Genomic DNA, 27,864 nt, shown 5'->3' with positions numbered 1-27,864 from the left:
GGAAAATTAATCTTGTGACTTAGAGGTCACATAATCGAGCCACATCAGCTACAAATGTTAGAAACCCTGTGATAGTTGCTACACTTATCTTAGTTTCTAGGACTTTTTATATCCATACGTTGTAGTATAATTATCATGCTTTTGTGAATTTGTTATTTCAAGCCAGAAAATTAAAAAAAAATATGACTCCAAAAAAAAGTTGGTCTTCTGTATTGTTTTCATTATGTATGGCACTTACTCTATTGATGATTTCCACATCAACAAACGCTCAAACAGGGTTTAACCGTGTCTGCTCAAACAACACCTTGTTCACCAACAACAGCCAATATCAAGCCAATCTCAACACCCTCTTTCGTTACCTCTCCTCCAACGCCACCAACCCCTCCGGCTACTATCACGCCGTTTCAAATAACGGCACCTCCGCAAACGAGCCTGTTTACGGCCATTTCCTCTGTCAAGGGGACGTGAACGCCAGCGCGTGCCACGACTGCGTTACAACGGCCACCATCGACCTCCGAACATACTGCCCAATCCAAAAAGTTGCCGTCATATGGTACGACTATTGTATGGTAAGGTATTCAAACCAGTCATTTTACGGTACAATGGATGACACTATAGCGGTGATGGCTCCAAATATGTATAATATAACGGGTAATACAACCCGATTTAAGGAAATTCGGGATAATTTGCTGATCAATGATATTTCAGTTCGGGCTGCCTCTGGAGGGTCACAAAAGAAATTTGCAACAGATTTTGCAAATTATACAATTTTTCAAACAATATATGGTTTGGGGCAATGTACACCAGACTTGGGCAACGATGATTGTTATAGATGCTTGGAAAATGGTATTGCGCAGTTTAGGATGACTCAGGGTGCACGAGTTTTGCTGCCTAGCTGTGTTGTACGTTATGAGTTTTATCCTTTCTTTAACTTATCGTCGCTGCCACCAGCACCGCCAGCAGCAGCGCCACCAGCACCGCAACCTTCTAGTGATTCAACCAACTCTAGTGGTACGTCAATTTTTACCTAAATTTCGAACTTACAGCAGGTAGATGGCGTTTAGTTCATCCAATGTAAGCCGCCAATATTTAATTTTCCAAATATAAATGTTCCATTGTCCGAATAACACACATACTCCCTCCGTCCCAGATTAGTTATTACACTTATCTTTGCATAAAGATTTAAGTGATAAGTGGTTGTTTGGTTATCAATTGTTATTTTATTGAAAAAGTAGATGGGTTAGGAATTAGTAGGTATTTTCTTTTTAATTGAATGAGAGATGGTGTGGTGATAATAAAAAGTTTAGTGGGAAGAGAGACAATATAATAATTGTGGGCTCATTCCTAATTTAGAAATATAACAACTAATCTGGGACGAACGAAAAAAAAATGTAACAACTAATGTGTGACGGATAGTATAATGTTACATTGTCTGAATAAGACAAATATAAATGTTACATTGTCCGAATAAGACAAAAACGTAAGTAATATTTAATCTGACCAACAATTATATACGGAGCAATTTTTTTGGTAAGCAAGCAAGAATAATGTTAACCACCAAAACAATTACAACCATGGAGGGAGGCTACATCGCTGGTAACCAGCGGCACAATTACTCCATACCCGGGGCAAAATGTTAATTTCATCTCATGAGTTGAAAAGTCAAACAAAGTACTACATATGAGCAAAAATGACAGTAATTAGTACAACAATGACAGTATTTTAATACAACAATGACAATATTTATGCAAACGATGACAAAACTTATATAACACTTGTATACATACTTTTTTACCCATTCATTTAATATGCAACAATTTTATCCATTCATTTAAATGGTCTCTTTACTTTTTATATTTCATTACAGTTGTATACATAATTTCCTTTTTTTGGGTGATTGTGACAGGATTTTAATACAACAATGACAGTATATATACAACAATGACAATATTTATATTAGAAATGACAGTATATAACAAGTTCACAACACTTTTACACATTTATTTGAAGGTGGGCCATGTTTCCAATTTTTTTTTATTTTTTAAAGTGGGTATGGGGTGCTTATTTCGCTGGTCCTCTACAACCATGTTAACTCAACTAGAGACGAATCAACTATGTTGGACCCTCTCAAAAAAAGAGAAGACAAGAAACTACTTACAAATTCATAAACCACAATTGATCTTTCCTACTAACTGTCTTAGACATCAGAACCAAAATTCTAATGGTACGTCAATTTTTACATAAACTTCGAATTTACAGGTAGATGGCGGTCAGTTCATCCAATGTAAGCCGCCAATATTTAATTTTCCAAATATAAATGTTCCATTGTCCGAATAACACAAATATAAATGTTACATTGTCCGAAAAAGACAAAAACGTAACTAATATTCGGCATGTCCAACAATAAAGTTACTACCCACAATCCCACATAATATTCGATCTGTATGAATTAAGTATATCAGTGTATAGTTCAACGGTATGAATCGAGTATATCAGTGTATAATTCAACCTTTATTTTAGTGTATCGTTATTTAATGTCCGCATATTTTAAAAACGCCAATATTTAAAGGAGGAAAATACGATTTTTCCCTTTTTATTATTCCCCTCCATTGATAATGATAATAATACTAAATAATAATACTTGGTAATAATAATAATAACAGTAATAATAGTAATAACAATAATAATAATAATAATTATTATTATTATTGTTGTGTAAACGTGTTATATAAAGTTGGATGGGAATTAAAATAAAAAAAATAAAAACAACCACCATAGTAATAACAAATAATATTAATAATAATAAATAACAAAAAAAACTAAAAAAAACATATAGAAGAACATACGTGGCCACACACGGACATTGCGCCGACGACACAGCCTCCGCGGAGATCTTGTGCGCGCAATTGCTATGCACGGTGTTCTTAGCGGTTCTTGCCCTGTTTGTCGAAATTCTTTGTTACCTACGCTTGTTCCTACGTCGTTAGCCCTTTCCTAGGACCCTGATAATCTTCTTCTTTTTTTGACATCAACAGTACTGTTAATATTAAACCCAATATGGCAATGAGTTTCAGTTGTATTATATTACTAGATATTTATTTAGGAGATATATTATTGTATTTCTATTTTACGAGTTATATTTTAGGGATATATTTGTTAGTATATTGGTTTCTCCTAAATTGTAATATTCTAGTAATATTGTGTTTCCTAATACTAGAACTAGGGTTAGGAAGTTGGGGTATATAAGTAGGGACTTATATACCATTATAATTGATATGCTTGTGATCATAAGCTTGATCATAGTTTGAGAGAAACACCTGTGAGCTTGATTGATTGTATTATTAATAACGGTTTTGATTAATAATATAAGTTGGGACGTGGGTATACCACGTTATTTATATTGTGTGTGCTTTGTCTAGATTGTTATTTGTACTATTCCTAACAAGTAGTATCAAGAGCTAAGGTTCGTCATGGAGAAATTTGGTGGAAGGTTCGAGATTCAATTGTTCAATGGAAGGAACAATTTTGCCTTGTGGCAGAGCACGGTGAAAGATCTCCTAATCCAACAAGGGTTGTATGGAACCCTTGAAGACAAGAAGCCTACCGAAGTAGAAATGGCAAAGCGAGAAGACATGAAGTTACGTGCGGCATCGACAATCTAGTTGGCCCTTCCACCGGAAATTAAGTATGATGTTCTTGAGGAAGATAACCCTAAAAGTTTGTGGGAGAAGTTGACAAAGACATACCAGTCCAAGTCTTTGGCCAACAAGTTATTTCTCAAGAAAGATTTGTTTGGACTGGAGATGGAAGAAGATGGAGTTTGAGAGATCATCTGAATCGTTTCAATGGCTTGATCAACCAAATGAATAATTTGGATGAAAAATTAAAGGATGAGGACAAAGCTATATTTCTACTTGTGTCTCTACCAAAGAAGTATAATACTCTGATTACTTCATTGTTGGTGGGGAAAACGAAGTTGGCTTTGGAAGAGATTATTGTTGTTTTTCTAGAGAACGAAAAATTGATCAAGCAAGGACCGGGTGACTCATCGGATGGAGGACCATTCGTGGTAGATGCACGTGACAAGAGAAATAAATTTGGTAAGAAACATAACCCTAATATTAAGTGTTTCGATTGTGGAAAGTTGGGTCATATACAAACTATGTGTCGTAAAGAAAAAGAATACTTGAAGGATTTGAAGAAAACTTGCGAGAAGAGACGTGTTTCATATGCGGAAGGAGATGATAATGATGTTGGTGATGCTCTTTTGGTTCAAGAAGATAAGGGGCCAAAAAACGGTTGGGTGCTTCACTCAGGAAGTTCTCATCACATATGTGCTAGGAGGGAATGGTTCTCATCTTATGAAGAGTGTGAAGGGGAGATGGTTACTTTACCGGATGGTAAGAAGTTAAAATTTTACGGCATTGGTGAGGTTGTGGTAAAACTTTGCAATGGTCGTGTTCAGAAGTTAGGTGAAGTGAGGTACGTACCAAAGCTAGAAAGGAATCTAATTTCATTTGGTGGATTAGATGGTTTGGGTTATACTGTTATGGTGAACAACAGTAGTCTCTAGGTCACTAAAAAAAGGTTCGGTGATACTGAAAGGTTGGAAGAATAAAAGAAATCTATTTGTGTTAGATGGAGATGTTCTTGTTCGAGGGGAGGCATTATCGGATGGACAACGGTAATGGTGACCGCTAAATCAGTTGTGCGATCATATTGGGATGAAGGGGAGGAATTATAAATATTAAACCCAATATGGCAATGAGTTTCAGTTGTATTATATTACTAGATATTTATTTAGGAGATATATTATTGTATTCCTATTTTACGAGTTTTATTTTAGGGATATATTTGTTAGTATATTGGTTTCTCCTAAATTGTAATATTCTAGTAATATTGTGTTTTCTAATACTAGAACTAGGGTTAGGAAGTTGGGGTATATAAGTAGGGACTTATATACCATTATAATTGATATGCTTGTGATCATAAGCTTGATCATAGTTTGAGAGAAACACCTGTGAGCTTGATTGATTGTATTATTAATAACGGTTTTGATTAATAATATAAGTTGGGACGTGGGTATACCACGTTATTTATATTGTGTGTGCTTTGTCTAGATTGTTATTTGTACTATTCCTAACAAGTAGTATCAAGAGCTAAGGTTCGTCATGGAGAAATTTGGTGGAAGGTTCGAGATTCAATTGTTCAATGGAAGGAACAATTTTGCCTTGTGGCAGAGCACGGTGAAAGATCTCCTAATCCAACAAGGGTTGTATGGAACCCTTGAAGACAAGAAGCCTACCGAAGTAGAAATGGCAAAGCGAGAAGACATGAAGTTACGTGCGGCATCGACAATCTAGTTGGCCCTTCCACCGGAAATTAAGTATGATGTTCTTGAGGAAGATAACTCTAAAAGTTTGTGGGAGAAGTTGACAAAGACATACCAGTCCAAGTCTTTGGCCAACAAGTTATTTCTCAAGAAAGATTTGTTTGGACTGGAGATGGAAGAAGATGGAGTTTGAGAGATCATCTGAATCGTTTCAATGGCTTGATCAACCAAATGAATAATTTGGATGAAAAATTAAAGGATGAGGACAAAGCTATATTTCTACTTGTGTCTCTACCAAAGAAGTATAATACTCTGATTACTTCATTGTTGGTGGGGAAAACGAAGTTGGCTTTGGAAGAGATTATTGTTGTTTTTCTAGAGAACGAAAAATTGATCAAGCAAGGACCGGGTGACTCATCGGATGGAGGACCATTCGTGGTAGATGCACGTGACAAGAGAAATAAATTTGGTAAGAAACATAACCCTAATATTAAGTGTTTCGATTGTGGAAAGTTGGGTCATATACAAACTATGTGTCGTAAAGAAAAAGAATACTTGAAGGATTTGAAGAAAACTTGCGAGAAGAGACGTGTTTCATATGCGGAAGGAGATGATAATGATGTTGGTGATGCTCTTTTGGTTCAAGAAGATAAGGGGCCAAAAAACGGTTGGGTGCTTCACTCAGGAAGTTCTCATCACATATGTGCTAGGAGGGAATGGTTCTCATCTTATGAAGAGTGTGAAGGGGAGATGGTTACTTTACCGGATGGTAAGAAGTTAAAATTTTACGGCATTGGTGAGGTTGTGGTAAAACTTTGCAATGGTCGTGTTCAGAAGTTAGGTGAAGTGAGGTACGTACCAAAGCTAGAAAGGAATCTAATTTCATTTGGTGGATTAGATGGTTTGGGTTATACTGTTATGGTGAACAACAGTAGTCTCTAGGTCACTAAAAAAAGGTTCGGTGATACTGAAAGGTTGGAAGAATAAAAGAAATCTATTTGTGTTAGATGGAGATGTTCTTGTTCGAGGGGAGGCATTATCGGATGGACAACGGTAATGGTGACCGCTAAATCAGTTGTGCGATCATATTGGGATGAAGGGGAGGAATTATAAATATTAAACCCAATATGGCAATGAGTTTCAGTTGTATTATATTACTAGATATTTATTTAGGAGATATATTATTGTATTCCTATTTTACGAGTTTTATTTTAGGGATATATTTGTTAGTATATTGGTTTCTCCTAAATTGTAATATTCTAGTAATATTGTGTTTTCTAATACTAGAACTAGGGTTAGGAAGTTGGGGTATATAAGTAGGGACTTATATACCATTATAATTGATATGCTTGTGATCCTAAGGTTGATCATAGTTTGAGAGAAACACTTGTGAGCTTGATTGATTGTATTATTAATAACGGTTTTGATTAATAATATAAGTTGGGACGTGTGTATACCACGTTATTTATATTGTGTGTGCTTTGTCTAGATTGTTATTTGTACTATTCCTAACAAGTAGTATCAAGAGCTAAGGTTCGTCATGGAGAAATTTGGTGGAAGGTTCGAGATTCAATTGTTCAATGGAAGGAACAATTTTGCCTTGTGGCAGAGCACGGTGAAATATCTCCTAATCCAACAAGGGTTGTATGGAACCCTTGAAGACAAGAAGCCTACCGAAGTAGAAATGGTAAAGCGAGAAGACATAAAGTTACGTGCGGTATCGACAATCCAGTTGGCCCTTGCACCGGAAATTAAGTATGATGCTCTTGAGGAAGATAACCCTAAAAGTTTGTGGGAGAAGTTGACAAAGACATACCAGTCCAAGTCTGTGGCCAACAAGTTATTTCTCAAGAAAGATTTGTTTGGACTGGAGATGGAAGAAGATGGAGTTTGAGAGATCATCTGAATCGTTTCAATGGCTTGATCAACCAACTGAATAATTTGGATGAAAAATTAAAGGATGAGGACAAAGCTATATTTCTACTTGTGTCTCTACCAAACAAGTATAATACTCTGATTACTTCATTGTTGGTGGGGAAAACGAAGTTGGCTTTGGAAGAGATTATTGTTGTTCTTCTAGAGAACGAAAAATTGATGAAGCAAGGACCGGGTGACTCATCGGATGGAGGACCATTCGTGGTAGATGCACGTGACAAGAGAAATAAATTTGGTAAGAAACATAACCCTAATATTAAGTGTTTCAATTGTGGAAAGTTGGGTCATATACAAACTATGTGTCCTAAAGAAAAAGAATACTTGAAGGATTTGAAGAAAACTCGCGAGAAGAGACGTGTTTCATATGCGGAAGGAGATGATAATGATGTTGGTGATGCTCTTTTGGTTCAAGAAGATAAGGGGCCAAAAAACGGTTGGGTGCTTCACTCAGGAAGTTCTCATCACATATGTGCTAGGAGGGAATGGTTCTCATCTTATGAAGAGTGTGAAGGGGAGATGGTTACTTTACCTGATGGTAAGAAGTTAAAATTTTACGGCATTGGTGAGGTTGTGGTAAAACTTTGCAATGGTCGTGTTCAGAAGTTAGGTGAAGTGAGGTACGTACCAAAGCTAGAAAGGAATCTAATTTCATTTGGTGGATTAGATGGTTTGGGTTATACTGTTATGGTGAACAACAGTAGTCTCTAGGTCACTAAAAAAGGTTCGGTGATACTGAAAGGTTGGAAGAATAAAAGAAATCTATTTGTGTTAGATGGAGATGTTCTTGTTCGAGGGGAGGCATTATCGGATGGACAATGGTAATGGTGACCGCTAAATAAGTTGTGCGATCCTATTGGGATGAAGGGGAGGAATTGTAAATATTAAACCCAATATGGCAATGAGTTTCAGTTCTATTATATTACTAGATATTTATTTAGGAGATATATTATTGTATTCCTATTTTACGAGTTTTATTTTAGAGATATATTTGTTAGTATATTTGTTTCTCCTAAATTGTAATATTCTAGTAATATTGTGTTTCCTAATACTAGAACTAGGGTTAGGAAGTTGGGGTATATAAGTAGGGACTTATATACCATTATAATTGATATGCTTGTGATCCTAAGCTTGATCATAGTTTGAGAGAAACACCTGTGAGCTTGATTGATTGTATTATTAATAACGGTTTTGATTAATAATATAAGTTGGGACGTGGGTATACCACGTTATTTATATTGTGTGTGCTTTGTCTAGATTGTTATTTGTACTATTCCTAACAAGTATTATCAAGAGCTAAGGTTCGTGATGGAGAAATTTGGTGGAAGGTTCGAGATTCAATTGTTCAATGGAAGGAACAATTTTGCCTTGTGGCAGAGCACGGTGAAAGATCTCCTAATCCAACAAGGGTTGTATGGAACCCTTGAAGACAAGAAGCCTACCGAAGTAGAAATGGCAAAGCGAGAAGACATAAAGTTACCTGTGGCATCGACAATCCAGTTGGCCTTTGCACCGGAAATTAAGTATGATGTTCTTGAGGAAGATAACCCTAAAAGTTTGTGGGAGAAGTTGACAAAGACATACCAGTCCAAGTCTTTGGCCAACAAGTTATTTCTCAAGAAAGATTTGTTTGGACTGGAGATGGAAGAAGATGGAGTTTGAGAGATCATCTGAATCGTTTCAATGGCTTGATCAACCACCTGAATAATTTGGATGAAAAATTAAAGGATGAGGACAAAGCTATATTTCTACTTGTGTCTCTACCAAAGAAGTATAATACTCTGATTACTTCATTGTTGGTGGGGAAAACGAAGTTGGCTTTGGAAGAGATTATTGTTGTTCTTCTAGAGAACGAAAAATTGATGAAGCAAGGACCGGGTGACTCATCGGATGGAGGACCATTCGTGGTAGATGCACGTGACAAGAGAAAAAAATTTGGTAAGAAACATAACCCTAATATTAAGTGTTTCGATTGTGGAAAGTTGGGTCATATACAAACTATGTGTCCTAAAGAAAAAGAATACTTGAAGGATTTGAAGAAAACTCGCGAGAAGAGACGTGTTTCATATGCGGAAGGAGATGATAATGATGTTGGTGATGCTCTTTTGGCTCAAGAAGATAAGGGGCCAAAAAACGGTTGGGTGCTTCACTCAGGAAGTTCTCATCACATATGTGCTAGGAGGGAATGGTTCTCATCTTATGAAGAGTGTAAAGGGGAGATGGTTACTTTACCTGATGGTAAGAAGTTAAAATTTGACGGCATTGGTGAGGTTGTGGTAAAACTTTGCAATGGTCGTGTTCAGAAGTTAGGTGAAGTGAGGTACGTACCAAAGCTAGAAAGGAATCTAATTTCATTTGGTGGATTAGATGGTTTGGGTTATACTGTTATGGTGAACAACAGTAGTCTCTAGGTCACTAAAAAAGGTTCGGTGATACTCAAAGGTTGGAAGAATAAAAGAAATCTATTTGTGTTAAATGGAGATGTTCTTGTTCGAGGGGAGATCGGATGGACAAAGGTAATGGTGACCGCTAAATCAGTTGTGGGATCATATTAGGTTGAAGGGGAGGAATTGTAAATATTAAACCCAATATGGCAATGAGTTTCAGTTGTATTATATTACTAGATATTTATTTAGGAGATATATTATTGTATTCCTATTTTACGAGTTATATTTTAGGGATATATTTGTTAGTATATTTGTTTCTCTTAAATTGTAATATTCTAGTAATATTGTGTTTTCTAATACTATGACTAGGGTTATGAAGTTGGGGTATATAAGTAGGGACTTATATACCATTATAATTGATATGCTTGTGATCATGAGCTTGAGCATAGTTTGAGAGAAACACCTGTGAGGTTGATTGATTGTATTATTAATAACGGTTTTGATTAATAATATAATACAAGTTGGCACGTGGGTATACCACGTTATTTATATTGTGTGTGCTTTGTCTAGATTGTTATCTAGTATTCCTAACAAGTACCCTGATAATCGTCGCAGGGTCTAATGTCGTTTCGTTTCTTTCTCTTAATTTGTACTACTCAATTTTTTAGGTCTTAATTGTTCGTCTTTGTTTTTGCCTCTTGTTTAGTGATTGACTAGATTTTAGCCTGTGCGATGCACGGATCCTATTAAATTGTGAAGTTAAATTAATACTCTTATATATACCAACTAATTTATCTATATATTAGATTATATTAGTTTTTGATATTGGAATGAATTTCATTTTAGATTAATTTTTTATTATTAGAGTGTTTGATTTTGGATGAAGTTGTATATGTGTAATATTAGTAATTAATTAATAAAAATATCTACGTGGCACCTAATTATTTATCTACGTGACACTCAACTTTTTTATATCAAAAACAATTTTGAAATCCATTAGATTTCCTACGTGCCGCTCTAATATTGGATTAGTGTTTGATTTTGGATTGAATTTTATTTTAAATTAGTGTTTGATTTTGGATGAATTTTATTTTTTATTTATTCTTTAATTATTAAAGCGTTTGATGTTGGATTGAGTTTGTATATTTTAGTTAATATATCTATGTGGCACCTAGTTAATTATCTACATGGCACTTGATTTTTTTAATTCAAAAATATATTAGAAATCTTATTTTTCATTAGCTGAAACTATTAGGTTTCTTACGTGATGTTCTAATTTTGGATTAATGTTTGACTTTAGGTTGAATTTTATTTTAGGTTAGTGTTAGATTTTGGATTAATTTTATTTTACGATTTTTTAAAAAAAAATTTAGAGTGTTTGATTTTGGATGGAGTTGTATATATTTGTAATTAATTAATTAAAATATCTATGTGGCGTCTAATTAATTATCTATGTCGCACTCAAGTTTGTTTATTTAAAAATAAATTAGAAATATTATTTTTCATTGGCGGAAACCGTTAGATTTATTATGTGACGCTCTACTATTTCAGCAAATATTATATATATATATATATATATATATATATATATATATATATATATATATATATATATATATATATATATATATATATATATATATATATATATATATATATATATATGATGTGATCCAAAGAAGGGCAGATGTAAACACAAATTGAATTTACAGGTTCTTTTATTTTATTTATTTTCATAATTCATGCTATTATTATTATTATTAATTTTATTTTATTTTATTTTATTTTATTTTATTTTGTTTTATTTTATTATTATTATTATTATTATTATTATTATTATTATTATTATTATTATTATTATTATTATTATTATTATTATTATTATTATTATTATTATAAAGAAGCGATTACACAAAGTTGGATGGGAGCCTAGCCACTACTTGGGCTCCGACACCCTTATTCAAAGCAAAACACAAACGATGAAAAAGAAAGAACGAATGTTAGCAGCAGCCGTGTTACTCTGAGCAACCCGTGAGACCCTAGCCATGAACTCGAGGGCATCACTCCCTAGTTCTCCAAAGGTGGAGAAAGCAAAAGCGATAAAACCATATCCTTTGTCTATGCACTTCGCTTCATACTTCTTCTTCTCCATGGCAACAACATTAGCGACAGCAACCCCAGGAGGAAAAGCATTAACTCCTGGCCCGGTGAATGAAGAGATACCTATGACATCTAAGCATACATTTTTCCCTTTGTCCTAAGAGTAGACAAGAAGGTTTGCAGGACGGAGATCGATCTCTCCCTTCCTCTGACAGAAATCCCAAAGGCACCTCCTATTATAAATTTTTTTTTTTTAATTTTTAATTTTATTATTATTGTTGTTGTTGTTGTTGTTGTTTTGGAGGGGTTGAATATTAAAAGGACCAAATCGTAATTTCTTGCATTAAATGTGGGCGTTTTTAAGAAAACGCGGGCGTCGTTTAAGAACCCCCTTATGTTACTACGTACATAGTATTCGATCTGTCGAACACTTTTGTTATAATTCAACCGTATGAATCGAACATCTCAGTGTATAATGGCCGGTTAGTGGTTTCTTTAATTAGAAAAAATATTTTTTTTAAAAAAACTAAATTGATTTTAATATTATTTTTTTAAAAGGAAAAAATCCAGGTTAGACTCTTAGAAAGGACAAAAATAACTCATCCTTGTGGATGATGAGGGGTAAGGAGTACACTAAACAAAAGCTGGACTAGACGGGACCCGGTTTGAATCAAAACCGGGAAAAAGAAAATTTATGGACCGAAGTTCGGATCAAACTTTTTTAGGTCTAGGCCGAGCTAGACCGGTTTTATCCTATCCCGGTCGGATTTTGAACATCCCTAACAAATGGAAGGACAGAGTCAAAAGACGGAAACCAAATCGACATAGAAATAAATAAATAAATAAAAGCATTGTTTTTGCCGCCCAGAAGTCTGCCACTTGAATAAGCTCCCGGAAATAGTGATTGAATAGAATTAAAATTAATTAGATAAGTCCCTAGTGATCGTAATATTTGCTGGAAAATGGTAATTCGAAGTTGGAGGTGGGCCAGGAGGAAGTATTTTCACATATCTGGTTCGTGATTGCTAATTCAAGTGGAGGAACCACCACTAAAATGTTGTGTGACAACACACATATCAGAGCAAAAGAAAAATAGCTAAAACACAAAATAGGGAAAAAAGGAAGCACCATTCGTGTTAAAAAAAAGGTAACATTCTGAAAAAAAAAGTACCATTCAATTTTTTTTTCTTTTTCCTATTTTGTCTTTTGCTATGATATGCATTTGCATGCACATATCAGATATGCGAAAATACTTTCTCAGTGGGTCAGGGTTCAGGATATTGGCAAGCTAGTTGTGTTGTCCAGTAAGAGATATATCAAATCTTTGATTTTACATCGCTTTCGCCAATACCTCAGCCGTTGCCACCACCTCCACAACCGTCTTCCGCCAGTAATTCTATTTACACTAGAGGTAAGTTTTTTTTGGCTCTGTATTCCAGTTTCATTCAAGTAGCTATCATTGTAGTCAAATGCTTTCATGTCCAAGAAAAAAATGTTACATTGTCCTTCTAAGATATCCCTTCTTACACTAAAATGTGACGTACTAGTTCACCCGCTTCCTTTTTCATTAGCCAAGACAGTTTGCCTAAAAAATGGCCATTGTATTTGTTAGTAGACACTGTAAGCCACACTGATCCGCTGAGGCGATAATTTTCTAAAGATGGCTTCGGCCCGTAGTGTACTTCGGGTAGAGCCCACATATCTTGTTAGAATAAGGCCTTGAATCGGCCAAACCCCTTACTGCAACACCCCAACAAGGGAATCTTGCTGCCCTGTCAGCGAGTCGGAGTCTAGGGGTGAAGCCCCTGTTTAGGGGTTCGGGGACGCAACGTGGTCCCCGATGGGGGTTCGGCGTAAAATTTATGGTATCTGTTATTCTGAACTAGGGTTGGGCCTATTTTCTGGGCTTTTCCGCATCTATCTAGAGAGTACTATATAAACTCTCCAGGTCATAACCTAGTTGGTATTATGTAATTTGTACTCCTCAAGATCAATAAAACTTTCCTCCCCTCTGCCCGTGGACGTAGCTAACACATTGTTAGTGAACCACGTTAAATCTCTACGTTCTTTAATTACATTATTTGATCTTTCTTTGCATCCGTTATAACAAAATAGTATCAGAGCCGGATCTGTTCTAGGATTTGAAATTTCATGGAGAAAGATGTCTGGTATTAACGTGAAGGTCTAGAAATTTGCCGGGAGTAATAGTTTCAGTTTATGGTGAATCAAGATGCAAACGTTGTTGAAACAACAAGGGATGTGGGCGCCGCTTGCTAGGACGCCGGCAGATCCAATCACCAATGAGATGGCCGTTATGGAGGAGAAGGCACACTTGACGATTTTGTTGTGCCTTGCTGAAGATATCATCACATAGGTCGAGGAGGAGGAAGCCGAGCAAGGTTTGTGGGTTAAGCTCGAGAGTCTGTATATGAAAAAGTCTTTAACTAATAAGTTGCTTTTGAAGCAACATATGTTCATTCTGCGAATGCAGGAAGGTACGCCTCTCCGAGATCACTTAGATCAATTAAACATAATTTTATTAGAATTGCGTAATATTAATGTTAAAATTGAAGATGAGGATGTTGCTTTAATTCTATTATTTTCTTACCATTATCGTATGAAAATTTCGTGCAATCGTTTATCGTTGGTAGAGATAGTATTTCTCTAGAGGAGGTTAGATAGTCCCTCCACACTAGAGAGCTGCGCCATAGGGTGAGGTACACATAATCAGGCTGCTGGGTTACTAGCGAGTGCGAGTTATGGGCATGGAAATTCGGGGAAAAAGAAATTTAAGAAACCAGTTTCTAAGGGTCCTTAACCTAATGATGTTTATAATTACTGTAAGGAAAAGGAACACTAGAAATCTGATTGTCCCAAGAAGAAGAGGCAACAGGATAAATCGCCAGGTACTACTGTAGTAGCTGATGCCAATTCTGAAGAGGATATTGCTTTAGTTGCTGATGAGCACACACTTCACAATGATGTGTGTATCCTTGATTCTGGAGAGTCTTACCATATATGTCCGCGCAGGGAGTGATTTACAACCTACGAGCAAGTAGACAGTGGCAATATTTCTATGGCTAATAGTTCTGTTTGTAAGGCGGTTGGAGTAGGCTCGATGAAAATTTGGATACATGATGATAAATTCTGCACATTGAATGATGTTAGGCATGTTCCACTTATGACATAGAATCTTATTTCTTTGAGTATGTTAGACAACAAGGGTTTCAGTTTTCAAGGTGAAGGTGGAGTTCTACATGTCTGCAAGGTTCAAATGTGGTTCTGAAAGGTGTAAAACGTGGTACCTTGTATTTTCTTCAAGGTTCTACGTTATCATGTTCTGTTGCTGTTGCATCCTCGGAAATTGATAAGGAAAATATGACCAAGTTATGACATATGAGGCTTGGTCACATGGGTGCAAGAGGGATGCAAATTCTGTCAAAAGAGGATATTTTTTGTGGTCAAAAGGTCACAGATCTTGTATTTTGTGAACATTGTATTTTTGGGAAGTTACATCGAGCAAGTTTCCTAAAGGTATACACAGAACAAAGGCACACTTGATTACATCCATTCTGATTGTTGGGGAGCTTCCTGGGTGAAGTCTTTAGGGGGTTACATACATTTTGTGGCAATGATTAATGATTTCTCAAGGATGACTTGGGTGTTCATTATGAAGCATAAAAGTGAAGCCTTTAAGAATTTCAAGCAGTGGAAGGTATTAGTGGAGAATCAAACAGGGAAGAAGATCAAAAGGCTGCAAACTGATAATAGTCTGGAATTTTGCCGGTCTGAGTTCGATGAGTTTTGCAAGAATGAAGGGAATTCAAGACATCATACAGTCAGGGATACACCCCAGCAGAATGGTGTAGCAGAAAGTATGAATCAGACACTTCTGGAGAGAGCTAGATGCATGATTTCTAATGCTGGACTAACTAGAAGATTCTGGGCAGAAGTAATCAGTACAACATGTTATCTGATAAATCGTGGACCTCACACAGGTATACATCTCAAAACTCCTATTGAGGTGTGGTCTGGTAAGCCGGCTGATTACGCTAATTTAAGAACTTTTGGTTGTACAGTTTATTATCATGTAAATGAGGGTAAATTAGAGCCACAAGATAAAAAGGGAGTATTTGTAGGTTATGGGGATGGGGTTAAAGGGTATAGAATCTGGTCCCCATCAGAAAAGAGGGCTATACTAAGTAGAAATGTAGTCTTTGATGAAAATTCTATGTTTAACCCTACTATGAAGTATATTGTTGTGTCAGAAAGTGGTAGTGTTGATAAACAGGTGGAGGAGCAAGTCACTCTAGATGTGTGTGAACTACAACAACCATAGTCAGAATAAGAACCATCAGGTTCTTCATTACCAGTAGCGAATCAGCACAGTTTGGCTCTTGATCGATCAAAGATATCTAATTATGGGATGCCTCCCATGAGATATGGTTTTGAAGATATGGTGGCCTATGCACTACAGGTTGCTGAAGAGGTGGACCCTGACTTTGATGAGCCATCCACCTAAAAAGAAGCAGTTACATGTAATGAGTCTACCTAATGGCTTGCTGCAATGGGAGATGAGATGAAATCACTTCATAAGAACCAGACTTGGAATTAACCAAGTGACCTCAAGATAGAAAGATCGTCACTTGTAAATGGGTCTACAAGAAGAAGGAAGGAGAAACATCTGTCAAGGGTATCAAGTATAAAGCTCGAGTAGTAGCTAGAGGTTTCACTCAGAGAGATGAAGTAGACTATAATGAGATTTTTTCACCAGTTGTCAGACACACTTCCATCAGGGTGCTACTAGCAATAGTTGCACATAAGGATCTGGAGCTTGAATAACTAGGTGTGAAGACAACTTTTCTGCATGGAGAGCTGGAAGAGGAGATATAAATGACTCAACCAGATGGTTTTCAGGTTCCTGGTTAGGAAGATTATGTTTGCAAGTTGGAGAAGTCCTTGTATGGACTAAAGCAGTCTCCGAGGCAGTGGTATAAGAGATTCGACAGCTATATGACAGAGATTGGCTAAACTAGGAGTCCGTATGATTGTTGTGTCTACTATAGCAAGGCAACAAATGGTTCATTGATCTATTTGGTCTTGTATGTAGATGATATGTTGTTAGCTGCAGAGAACAAGTCTGATGTTCGGAATTTGAAGGATCTCCTTAGTGCTGAGTTTGAGATGAAAGATTTGGGTGCGGCTTGAAAAATAATGGGATGGAGATTTATAGGGATAGAAGCAAAAAGAAGCTCTTCTTATCACATAAGGGATACATTCAGAAGATTTTGTCAAGATTTGGCAAATCTACAGCAAAGCCCATAGATACTCCTAGTGCTGCAAATGCACATCTGTCTATTGCTTTTGCACCTAAGTCTGATGAGGAGAATGAGTACATGTCTCGAGTTCCCTATGCTAGTGCAGTAGGAAGCTTGATGTATGCAATAGTCTGCACTAGACCTGATTTGGCACAGTCTGTTAGTGTTGTTAGTAGGTTTATGGGTGCACCTGAAAAGGAGCATTGGCAAGCTGTGAAGAGGATTTTTCGGTACCTAAAAGGTACATCTGATGTTGGTCTCATTTATGGAGGTGATACAGAGTGTTTAGTGACTGGGTTTTCAGACTCTGATTATGCTGGACATGTTGACAGTAGAAGATTTATGTCTAGTTATGATTTCATTCTTACTGGTTCACTTGTTAGTGGGAAAGCGACTTTGCAACTTACGGTGACTTTGTCTACTATAGAAGCAGAGTACATGGCATTGACAGAAGCAGCAAAAGATGGAATATGGTTGAAAGGTTTGGTTAGTGATTTGGGTCTACATCATGATGAGGCTATAGTGTACTGTGATAGCATCATTGCAATCTGTTTAGCTAAGGATCAAGTCCATCATGAGAGGACTAAGCACATTTATGCAAGGTATCATTTTCTGAGAAGTGAGAAGAGAATTAAGGTGAAAAAAGTGGGTACTGCTGATAATCTAGCCGATATATTCACTAAGCCGGTTCCACATATCAAGTTTCAACACTGTTTGAACTTGCTAAATGTTAGGAGTTTTTTATTGCCCTTTTGAGGGAAAAATATGAGGCATATGAGTTTCTGGTACATCTGGCATTATAATGGTGCATCTGGTATATCTTTTATTTGTGAGAGGATTCAAGTGAAGGCGGAGATTTGATAGAATAATGCCTTGAATCGGTCAAACCCCTTACTGCAACGCCCCATCACGGGGATCTCACTTACCGGTCAACGAGTCGGGGTCTAGGGGCGACCCCCCTGGTTTAGGGGTCCAGGGACGCAATGAAGGAAATAATTCCCTTGGTCCAAGTATGTATTTAATGTTAAGTCTAATAAATGCGGTTCAGTATTAATTAACAAGTTAATAATTCAGTGAGATCAAGTGAGCTGAATGCCTAGCTAGAGGCCGCTTCAGTTTAAGTGGAATTAATGATATTAATCCACAGCTTACTCTTGACTGATCCCGTAGGGTCACACAAATAGTACGTAAACGGATCAAGTATTTAATGGAATTAAATACTCCATCTATGGATATTCGGAATCGACGGATCTTGGTTTCAGTGGGAGCTAAGATCGTCAAAGGCAAGTAAATAAATACTCCGGAAACGATGATATTGCCGAAAACGGAAATATGGATCGTATCGGAAATATAAATATTATCCAAGTCGTAGATGTTGCTTGAAACGGAAACATGGTACGTATCGGAAAATATTATCGGAAATGAAAATATTGCCGAAATCGGAAATATTGCCGGAAACGGAAATATTGTCAAAATCGGAAATATTATCGGAATCAGAAAATAATTCCGAAAACGAAATTAATTCCGGAATCAGAAATATTAAATAATGTTCGTATCGGAAATAAATTCCGGAATCAAGAATTTAATCGGAAGCGTATCGTACGAATTAGCATCGGACGAGGCCTGCCAGACGAAGGCCCAGCACGAAGTCGGGCCATCGCCCTGCAAGCCAAAGCGCAACAACCACACGCCAAGCCTCGACCAGGCCCAGCGCAAAGCCAAGGCCCAGCCAAGGCCTGGGCGCGCATGCGGAGCAAAGGGGCTGCGAGGAGTTGGGCTCAGCGCTGTGCGCTCGGCGTGGGCCGTGAGGCCTACGTGCGGGTGTGCGGTGGTTGTGCACCGCTCGTGTGTGTTACTCGAATCCTAATTCAATCGGGATTGGTCATATGATTAAATCTAATCCTAATAGATAAAGTTTATTTAATAAGAGTCCTAGTAGGATTCTAAATTAATCTAAATTAGTATTCTAATAGGATTATAAGTCCTTTCCATAAACTCTATAAATAGGTGCCTAGGGTCACAGATTTATACACAATAATATTGAAGTATTCAAAGGTAAGATTTTGAAGCAAAAAATCAGCGAAACACTTGCAGCCATTTAGGCGAAATTCCTAGTAACCTTAAGGGCGATTCTAGTTGGCCAATCTTAAGGCGGATCCGGACGTGCTGTGGACTATCTACGGAGGGACGACACTTGGAGTCCTAAAGACTTGTTCTTGTTCTTGTTCGGGTTGGGCGCATCTTGGGAGGGCACGCTACAAAGTGTATGCACCTAAATTATGCTAAATGATTATGTGTAAATAATATGTTTTCTGGAATTAAGGTTTTCCGCATGATTTATGTTTTGTCATATGTATCAAACAATAGAAGCTAGGCTACACTAACGACCTACAAGTGGGAAATGAAGCATGGCAATGCTACATTAGTTGTAGGGTCATCTAGTTTGTTTTATGTCCTTTCAAGGCTGGAACTTAATGGCTATTTTGTTCCATAATCAGCATACCTAAGTTTCTGTTTTCAAACACAGAAAGACTCACATTCAAGAAAGAAAAAAACAATGTTTGTTTGTTTATTTGGATAAAATGGTCATTTACGGGTAGAGTCAATATGCTTGATAAAAACAAACAACTCTTTAACAATAAGAACTTTACTAGGTTCAAATTAATCTCTTGATATGAGTTCTACTAATCTTTGGCATTGTTACTTAGACCATGTCAACAAGTTAACATTCAAAAGCTCTATTTTGATGGACTTTTGAAGGTTGATTGATTTCTAGATCATTCAAGACAAGCTAGTCTTACTTGTTGAAAGTTACAAAAGATATGAACTATTGTTAGAACGCCTAGACAATAGAGTTCAAAGCTAAAGAAAGATTTTATGACTTTATTATATCACCTAGATTTGAGTCAATATTGGTTTATTTACTCAATGTGATATTAGTTTGAATCTGTTTGGCTAATTCAAAGATTCAGAAGTATATAAAATCCACTTGGCAAGAAATCATAAAGATCTAGGTTAGATCATGTTGATGATTACTTGAGACCGAAAATGATCATCAATGATTGTGTGTTGTAATTTCACGATCTAGCTCCATAAGATATGGCATATCTAAGTTGGAATGATCGAAGTCAATTGGTACTTGATTCGATCAATGATGAATCATAAAGACTTTTCCTATAATTTCTAAAACAAAATGCTCAACTACCACCTAACTAAACCAAATCCGTCAAAGCTATTTGAAAAGTAATTTCAGAATATCTTTTCATAATATATATCTAAACAGTTGCTAAACTCAGTGGGAGCTTAGTGTTTGTTATTCGACAAACTAAGGCCCAAGTATAGATATATGTTTCATTGTGATTTATTCAAATGATACACAAGGGTATTATTTCTACCACGAATTTTTGAGAACATAATGTTTGTTTGCTCGAAATAATGTCCTTTTGGAGATTCATTTCCAAAATGACAAGTGGGAGAAAATAGACCTCGAAATTCTTCGAGGCGAACAACAAACATAAACGGACATTCCGGAGGCTTTTCGAAGTGCTTTAGAAAATCCGAACACGTATTCTTTAAGGACTTTAGAAGTGGCTTTTAAAGAATGGACATCTCTTAGAAGACTTTACAAGTGCTTCAAGGAGAACAGAATATTCAAAGGACTTTCAAGTGGATGTTGATATTCTATTGTTTGATGTTCTATACCCAAGTAGGCATAGAGTTCAAGTCACTGAAACTATGAGATTCTTCTATTAGATATGAAGAAACATGGAGTTCAGGTCACTGGAGCTATGAGATTCTTCTATTAGATAGTGAAGAAACCTACAACTTGCAGTCAAACCTGAAATTGTGTTCACACACTAAGCTAGATTAGTTGCTAAAGGTTACAAGCAAATTCACGGCGTGGATTGTGTTGAAACCTCATGCATAATCGTAATGCTCAAGTCTATAAATCAAGCAACAATTGCATATTGGTACATATGACAATTGGATGACAAAACATCTTCCTCAATCAAATGTTGAAAGAAACTATGTACATAGCATGTCATAGGAATTGTGGATCCAAATAAATGCTTGAAAAGGAAATCTAGCTTATGAAATCTAAGTACAGATTTAAGCAAGCAATTGGGAATTGGAAATGTATTTTAGTGAAACTAATAAGTATTTTAGTTTCATAAAATGTACATGATTCTTATAGATGTATAAGAAGTTTAGTGGGAGTACATAAAACTTAATTGGTCCTATGTGTATCACACACATATCTCTCTATTGTGAAATAACATTCAAATGCTAATGACTTAGATTTGAAATTATTCATCAATAATGGACCATGGCGAAACTTAGTACATACTGGGTATTAAGATCTATTTACAAAAATCTTATAATATTGTTTTGGATTAAGTAATGGCATTTACTAAATCAAACACGAAATACTCCATTGGAGATATTCGACCCATGTGAATAAATCTAAGTAAAAGAATGTTTGAACTATGTATAAGCATTTACTAAGTTAAACATAAAAGGATCTAGATGAGATTCTTTACCTATATTATATGTCAAAGAATTTAGCTGGATTTAGTATCTACTGAAACTAGATGAGCTAAAGTTACATGAATAGAATTCAATTGGGAATTATTCTGCGAAAGAATTTATCATCTATAATATAATATGAGGATCGCCAAAAATGTATCGTATGGCTTTAGGCATGACGAACATATACCAATCTCTATTGGTCTAAGCAAAAGATCAAGTAGATTGAGATCAAGAAAACTTATGGTACTTGAAAAGGTACATAGGAATAGTTCTTGATTCAAGGAAATAAAGATATGCTAAAGATTGATGCTACACTAATAAACACTGGCAAAGGATCAAGCAAGATCCCTTTGGAGTTAACCATTGGCAAGGACGAGCTATACGCATCGTGGTTTGAAATGACAACATGAGTTGTTGCGTGGGAAATTAAAATATTAATTTCTATGTTCTAAGATACAGCTGGAAAGTCTTCCACATATCTGTGAACTGCTTGGATAAGTAAATCCAAACAAAGCATCACTAGCAACCTAAACAGTTGAAGTTTAAGTACTTATTGCCTAAGAAGCAATAAAACAGGGTTGTTTATGTTAAAGAGTTCTTCACTGAACTTGGGTGGATCATAGGTCTGCTGACTTGATGGTTCTTCATTACAAAATGCGTAGAACCACTATCGAAGTAAGAAAGACTAGATCACATAATAAACAAACTCAAAAGATCTTATCATCCTATCTCGAAGAACATTCGACGAAAAGGATATTAAGATTGGCAAAGCATGATAACTAAACCTATGCAACAAGTGAGAAGCAACACTCGCATTGTAGCATTGGAAATTAAGCATAGCTTTGAATTCCATGAACTGTTTTAAAGATGGGTTTGAGGCCCATGGTTGTAAAACATTGGGGTTGAACACTTATCATATATGAAATGTATTTTCATATTCCATTTAATCTTGGTTTAGTATTAAATGATGAGTCCCTTCAATTTGACGATATATTCAAGATAGACTGTCAGGACCAGTCCTGTGACTAAGAAATTTCTATCAAGTGAACTTTAATGTCAAAAGTTGAAAATGGTCCCTGGTCGGAGTTTTCTATAAAGATGGACGCATAGAAAACGTTAGACGACTAGAATGCAAGATGACTAGTAGTTCTGTTTCTTGAACTATGTGGACATGGCAATGTCGTAATCATTTGCATAGATACTTACTTTGGGAAGACTAGTATCGGACAGACCTATGAAACTTTACTGTAAGAGATAAAAATCTGTCATAAGTAAATTTCATTAAAATTATTAGACACTAATCCTCAATACCTGATAGATTTGAGATTACTTGTTTGAGAACTGCTTACTTTGACGTTGTCAACCGTCGCACCGTAAAAGGAGGCTATAAAGGCAACGCTCAGGTAATCACCTATCAAACGAAGTCCAATCTCAAGATCGCAAGATTGGGATTGTCCTCCCATAAATCGGGATGAGATGCTAAAAGTTGTACAAGGCCACTCGGAGAGCTAGAAACTGTAAAATGCATGGCCGTGCTCAGATGAATCATAGGCTATGATTATCTGTTTATTTGATCAGTTGAACTCTGAAACCGAGAAACACCTCTGGACGTAATAAGGATGACATCTCTTACCTTATGTTCAAGAGCAAGCATCGAGCGACAAAGGAATTAGGAAATGCACACTTGTCCCTAAGGACAAGTGGGAGACTGAAGGAAATAATGCCCTTGGTGCAAGTATGCATTTAATGTTAAGTCTAATAAATGCGGTTCGGTATTAATTAACAAGTTAATAATTCAGTGAGATCAAGTGAGCTGAATGCCTAGCTAGAGGCCGCTTCAGTTTAAGTGGAATTAACGATATTAATCCACAGCTTACTCTTGACTAAACTCGTAGGGTCACACAAATAGTACGTAAACGGATCAAGTATTTAATGGAATTAAATACTCCATCTATTGATATTCGGAATCGACGGATCATGGTTTCAGTGGGAGCTAAGATCGTCAAAGGCAAGTAAATGAATACTCCGGAAACGATGATATTGCCGGAAACGGAAATATGGATCGTATCAGAAATATAAATATTATCCAAGTCGTAGATGTTGCCGGAAACGGAAACATGGTACGTATCGGAAAATATTATCGGAAATGGAAATATTGCCGGAATGAGAAATATTGTCAGAATCGGAAATATTATCGGAATCGAAAAATAATTCCGGAAACGGAAATATTAAATATTTGTTCGAAACGGAAATTAATTCCGGAATCGGAAATATTAAATATTGTTCGTATCGGAAATAAATTCCGGAATCTAGAATTTAATCGGAAGCGTATCGTACGAATTAGCATCGGACGAGGCCTGCCAGACGAAGGCCCAACACGAAGCCGGGCCATCGCCCAGCAAGCCAAAGCGCAACAACCACACGCCAAGCCTCGACCAGGTCCAGCGCAAAGCCAAGGCCCAGCCAAGGCCTGGGCGCGCATGCAGAGCAAAGGGGCTGCGAGGAGTTGGGCTCAGCGCTATGCGCTCGGCGTGGGCCGTGAGGCCTACGTGCGGGTGTGCGTTGCTTGTGCGCCACTCGTGTGTGTTACTCGAATCCTAATTCAATCGGGATTCGTCATATGATTAAATCTAATCCTAATAGATAAAGTTGATTTAATAAGAGTCCTAGTAGGATTCTAAATTAAACTAAACTAGTATTCTAATAGGATTATAAGTCCTTTCCATAAACTCTTTAAATAGGTGCCTAGGGTCACAGATTTATACACAATAATATTGAAGTATTCAAATGTAAGATTTTGAAGCAAAAAATCAGCCAAACACTTGCAACCATTTAGCCGAAATTCCTAGTAACCTTAAGGGCGATTCTAGTTGGCCAATCTTAAGGCGGATCCGGACGTGCTGTGGACTATCTACGGAGGGACGACACTTGGAGTCCTAAAGAATTGTTCTTGTTATTGTTCGGTTCGGACGCAGCTAGGGAGGGCACGCTACAAAGTGTATGCACCTAAATTATGCTAAATGATTATGTGTAAATAATATGTTTCCTAGCATTAAGGTTTTCCGCATGATTTATGTTTTGTCATATGTATCATAACCTAACACGCAACGTGGTCCCCAATGGGGTGGTCAGGGAAAATTTACGGTATCTGTTATTTTGGACTAGGGTTATCTATTTTGGGCCTATTTTCTGGGCTTTTCCGGATCTGTCAAGAGAGTACCATATAAACTCTCCAGGCCATAACCTAGTTAATTAGTATTCTATAATCTGTACTCCTCAAGATCAATAAAACTTTCCTCCCCTCTACTTGTGGACGTATCTAACACATTTTTAGTGAACCACGTTAAATCTCTGCGTTCTTTAATTACATTATTTAATCTTTCTTTGCATCCGTTATAACATGTCTGTTCCCGAATGAGTCCAATCCAGGCAAAGCCCACTAATTATGGGTCAAACTGAGTTAAAATTCAAAAAGTGCATCTCAGGCACGACCTAAGCCCATGTGACCTGATCTCGAGCTGGGCCATCGTGTCTAAGCCTAATTTCACTCAATTTAACGTGTTTTTTCGTGTTAGGTCAAACTGTGTTTTGCGTTTTCGTGCTTTACCTAAAAAATACGGTCTAACACACCCCAGGACTTTGTGCATACCGACCCAGTGCCATTAATTTATCTTTCCTGGTTCATTTATTGGCCTGCCAACTATCGACCCGTTCTTGAACCATGACCTGCTTTTTTCCAGATATCGAACTTTAGAGTAACCCTTTTATGACATGATTGTCCCAATCATTACAAAATACGACGTAGAATTTTTAAAGAGATGAGGACTTTCGTCACTAAATAGTCCAAATCCGTCTCAAAATGAAGAGTGGAGACGGAAAAAGGGAGTCAATATAGAAGGGGTCTCAGAAATTCGGAGACGTAGTTTTTGAAATTCGATCCATTATAAAAATTGAAATAAAAATTTAGAAACTCCATATACAATTACATCTCAATACTCCGATCTCTCTGTATGTAATTAACATATACACTTTCTATAATCAACCGTTTTTTATTAAAAGATACGCTTTCCTTTTTTGGCATGTCATGGTCTCCATTTCTAATTAAATTAATATTTTCCTCTTTCTTGTGTTCCCCACAATTACTCACATCATCTTTATACTACAATAAATAATTTAACCATTATCTTACTTTTATCTTATTTTAATAAATTCAACTCAATCTCCTAAAACTACGTGTCGATCAGAATGTATCTTTTAATTAAACACGGATAGAGTATTTATTTAGAGACAATTTTTTAGTAATATGTCTCAAGTTTGAGATGGTTTTATAATATTCATCCCAAAATCCACATCTAATAATGCATAATTTTGTAGTGAATAACCAGATCTAGTAATTGAGCAGAGTGACCTTCACAGATTTACTTTGACCTCCGATTTTTACGTAAATATTGATGTTTATCATTTAGTGCAAAATGTATCTGTGCAGGGCAAACAATCTCAGCGAAGGTGATTGTTGCCGTTGTCGTCCCGTCACTGGCCGTCATAGTGGCAATACTTGTTATAGGCATTTGTTGCACCAAATACAAGAAAACTAAGAAGTATCACGACATTCCTAAAACTGGTAATTAAGCTGATTAAATTCTCTATAAATTCACCCATGAGTCCTTTTATAATGGCTAAGTTATTATTTATTTGAAGGCAAATTTGTTGGAAACTACCTTATAAAATTCATTTTTTGTGAAAAACTACCTTATAAAAAATATGTTGTAAGAAACTACCTTATAAAACATAAAATGTTGTAATATAGTACCTTATGCCGGATTGTAACCGTTGACCCGTATCTCCGGCGTTGACTTTTCCACTTGAAAGTCACGTGACCTTCCATGACTAATTTCCCTCCTTTTTTTGCGCCAGGTGTACTCAATCTAGTAGTAGCCAAACTTCAACATAGGAATTTAGTGAGGCTATTGGGATTTTGTATTGAAGGGAAAGAAAAGTTACTGGTGTATGAATATTTGCCCAACAAGAGCCTTGACTATTTTCTTTTTGGTATAATATACTTCCTTCGTTTCTTTTTATCATGCAGATTCGTCTAAAACTTTCGACCAGTCATATCAATATTTATAAATTATAATGTGCAGATCCTGAAAATGAAGGAATACTTGACTGGCGTACACGTTACAAGATTATAAGAGGCATAGCTCGGGGAATGCTTTATCTCCATCACGATTCTCAACTAAAAATTATACATCGAGATCTTAAGGCAAGTAATGTCTTGTTGGATGCTGACATGAATGCCAAAGTTTCAGATTTTGGCATGGCAAGAATTTTTGTTGTGGATCAAACCCAAGATAACACAAACAGGATTGTTGGAACATAGTGAGTATAATTCTAATGTTTTTCCTTAATTAGGATCTATTAGACCTTGCAATTTGAAAGTTGAAATTTTTTCTGAATCAAATGTGAATGTCCTATGTAACAATTATGGCTCTTGCAGTGGCTATATGGCTCCCGAGTATGCAATGTGCGGACAAATCTCTAACAAATCAGATGTATACAGTTTTGGCGTGTTAGTGTTGGAAATAATTAGTGGCAAGAAAAATAGTTCATTTTATCTATCCGGAGAAGCACAAGACCTAATAAGCTATGTAAGTATTTTTCTTTTTTGATCGAAGTAAAGGTGATTTTGGCCTAATTTTATATCAAAATATACAGGCATGGAAACAGTGGAGAAACGACTTGTCCTCAGTATTCGTAGATCCAACCATAAGAGACTCGTGCTCAATGGCCGAAGTAACGAGATGTATACATCTCGGATTGCTATGTGTTCAAGAATCTGTAGATGATAGACTAACTATGGAAACAGTAGTCCTCACACTAGATAGTTATTCAGTTAGTCTTCCGTTGCCTGAAGCTCCGGGTTTATTCATAAAGAGTAGAGTTTCAAATAAGGAGATCGGTTCTGATCAATCATCAGCACCGTGGTCGACGAATGATGACTCAATCACTGAACTCGAGCCTAGGTAAAGAAAAACTAGATCAAGAAATGGTCTTCAAGAATCATTGACCCCACAATGCAATTTTTCTTCAAATGCTTTGGGTTTTTCAGATACATTCCAAAGAACGCAAATTGCGACCTTTATCACTTTTGTTTTTGAGAAACTTCTAATTCCATTTCATGTCTATGAGGCCTAATATAATTGTGTTTCCCAAATGATCACCAATATATTTTTGATTTCTGGACTATTTATTTTTCTCAAAATCC

General features: G+C 36.4%; 1 protein-coding gene across 4 annotated transcripts; it reads left to right on the top strand.

Moving 5' to 3' along the window:
• The first annotated feature begins 74 nt into the window (after positions 1-74).
• On the top strand, positions 75-27,840 carry LOC110797105 (cysteine-rich receptor-like protein kinase 15). 4 transcript variants are annotated; one of them, XM_022002200.2, is made up of 6 exons: positions 75-1,011; positions 26,086-26,220; positions 26,514-26,648; positions 26,741-26,978; positions 27,097-27,247; positions 27,315-27,840. In XM_022002200.2, the coding sequence occupies exons 1-6, from the start codon at positions 183-185 to the stop codon at positions 27,624-27,626; spliced, it is 1,800 nt and encodes a 599-aa protein (XP_021857892.2). In that variant the 5' UTR covers positions 75-182; the 3' UTR covers positions 27,627-27,840. The 4 variants fall into 4 exon arrangements, with proteins under 4 accessions (XP_021857892.2, XP_056689145.1, XP_056689144.1 ...); XM_056833167.1 differs by lacking the exon at positions 26,514-26,648 and having other exon boundaries at positions 77-1,011; positions 27,315-27,834; XM_056833166.1 differs by lacking the exon at positions 26,086-26,220 and having other exon boundaries at positions 81-1,011.
• The last annotated feature ends 24 nt before the right edge of the window (positions 27,841-27,864 follow it).

Source organism: Spinacia oleracea, chromosome 6, assembly GCF_020520425.1.
Source record: "Spinacia oleracea cultivar Varoflay chromosome 6, BTI_SOV_V1, whole genome shotgun sequence".
Taxonomy (NCBI): Eukaryota; Viridiplantae; Streptophyta; class Magnoliopsida; order Caryophyllales; family Amaranthaceae; genus Spinacia; species Spinacia oleracea.
Note: the sequence above shows the minus strand (reverse complement) of the source record. Positions and strands in the feature narration are given on the sequence as shown.

What these genes read in the sequence shown, in the direction of transcription:
- LOC110797105 (XM_022002200.2), top strand. Translation starts at nt 183, where the DNA reads ATGACTCCAAAAAAAAGTTGGTCTTCTGTATTGTTTTCATTATGTATG. An exon ending in TGATTCAACCAACTCTAGTG is followed by an intron (nt 1,012 to 26,085) that starts GTACGTCAATTT and finishes GTATCTGTGCAG; the next exon opens with GGCAAACAATCTCAGCGAAG. An exon ending in TCACGACATTCCTAAAACTG is followed by an intron (nt 26,221 to 26,513) that starts GTAATTAAGCTG and finishes TTTTTGCGCCAG; the next exon opens with GTGTACTCAATCTAGTAGTA.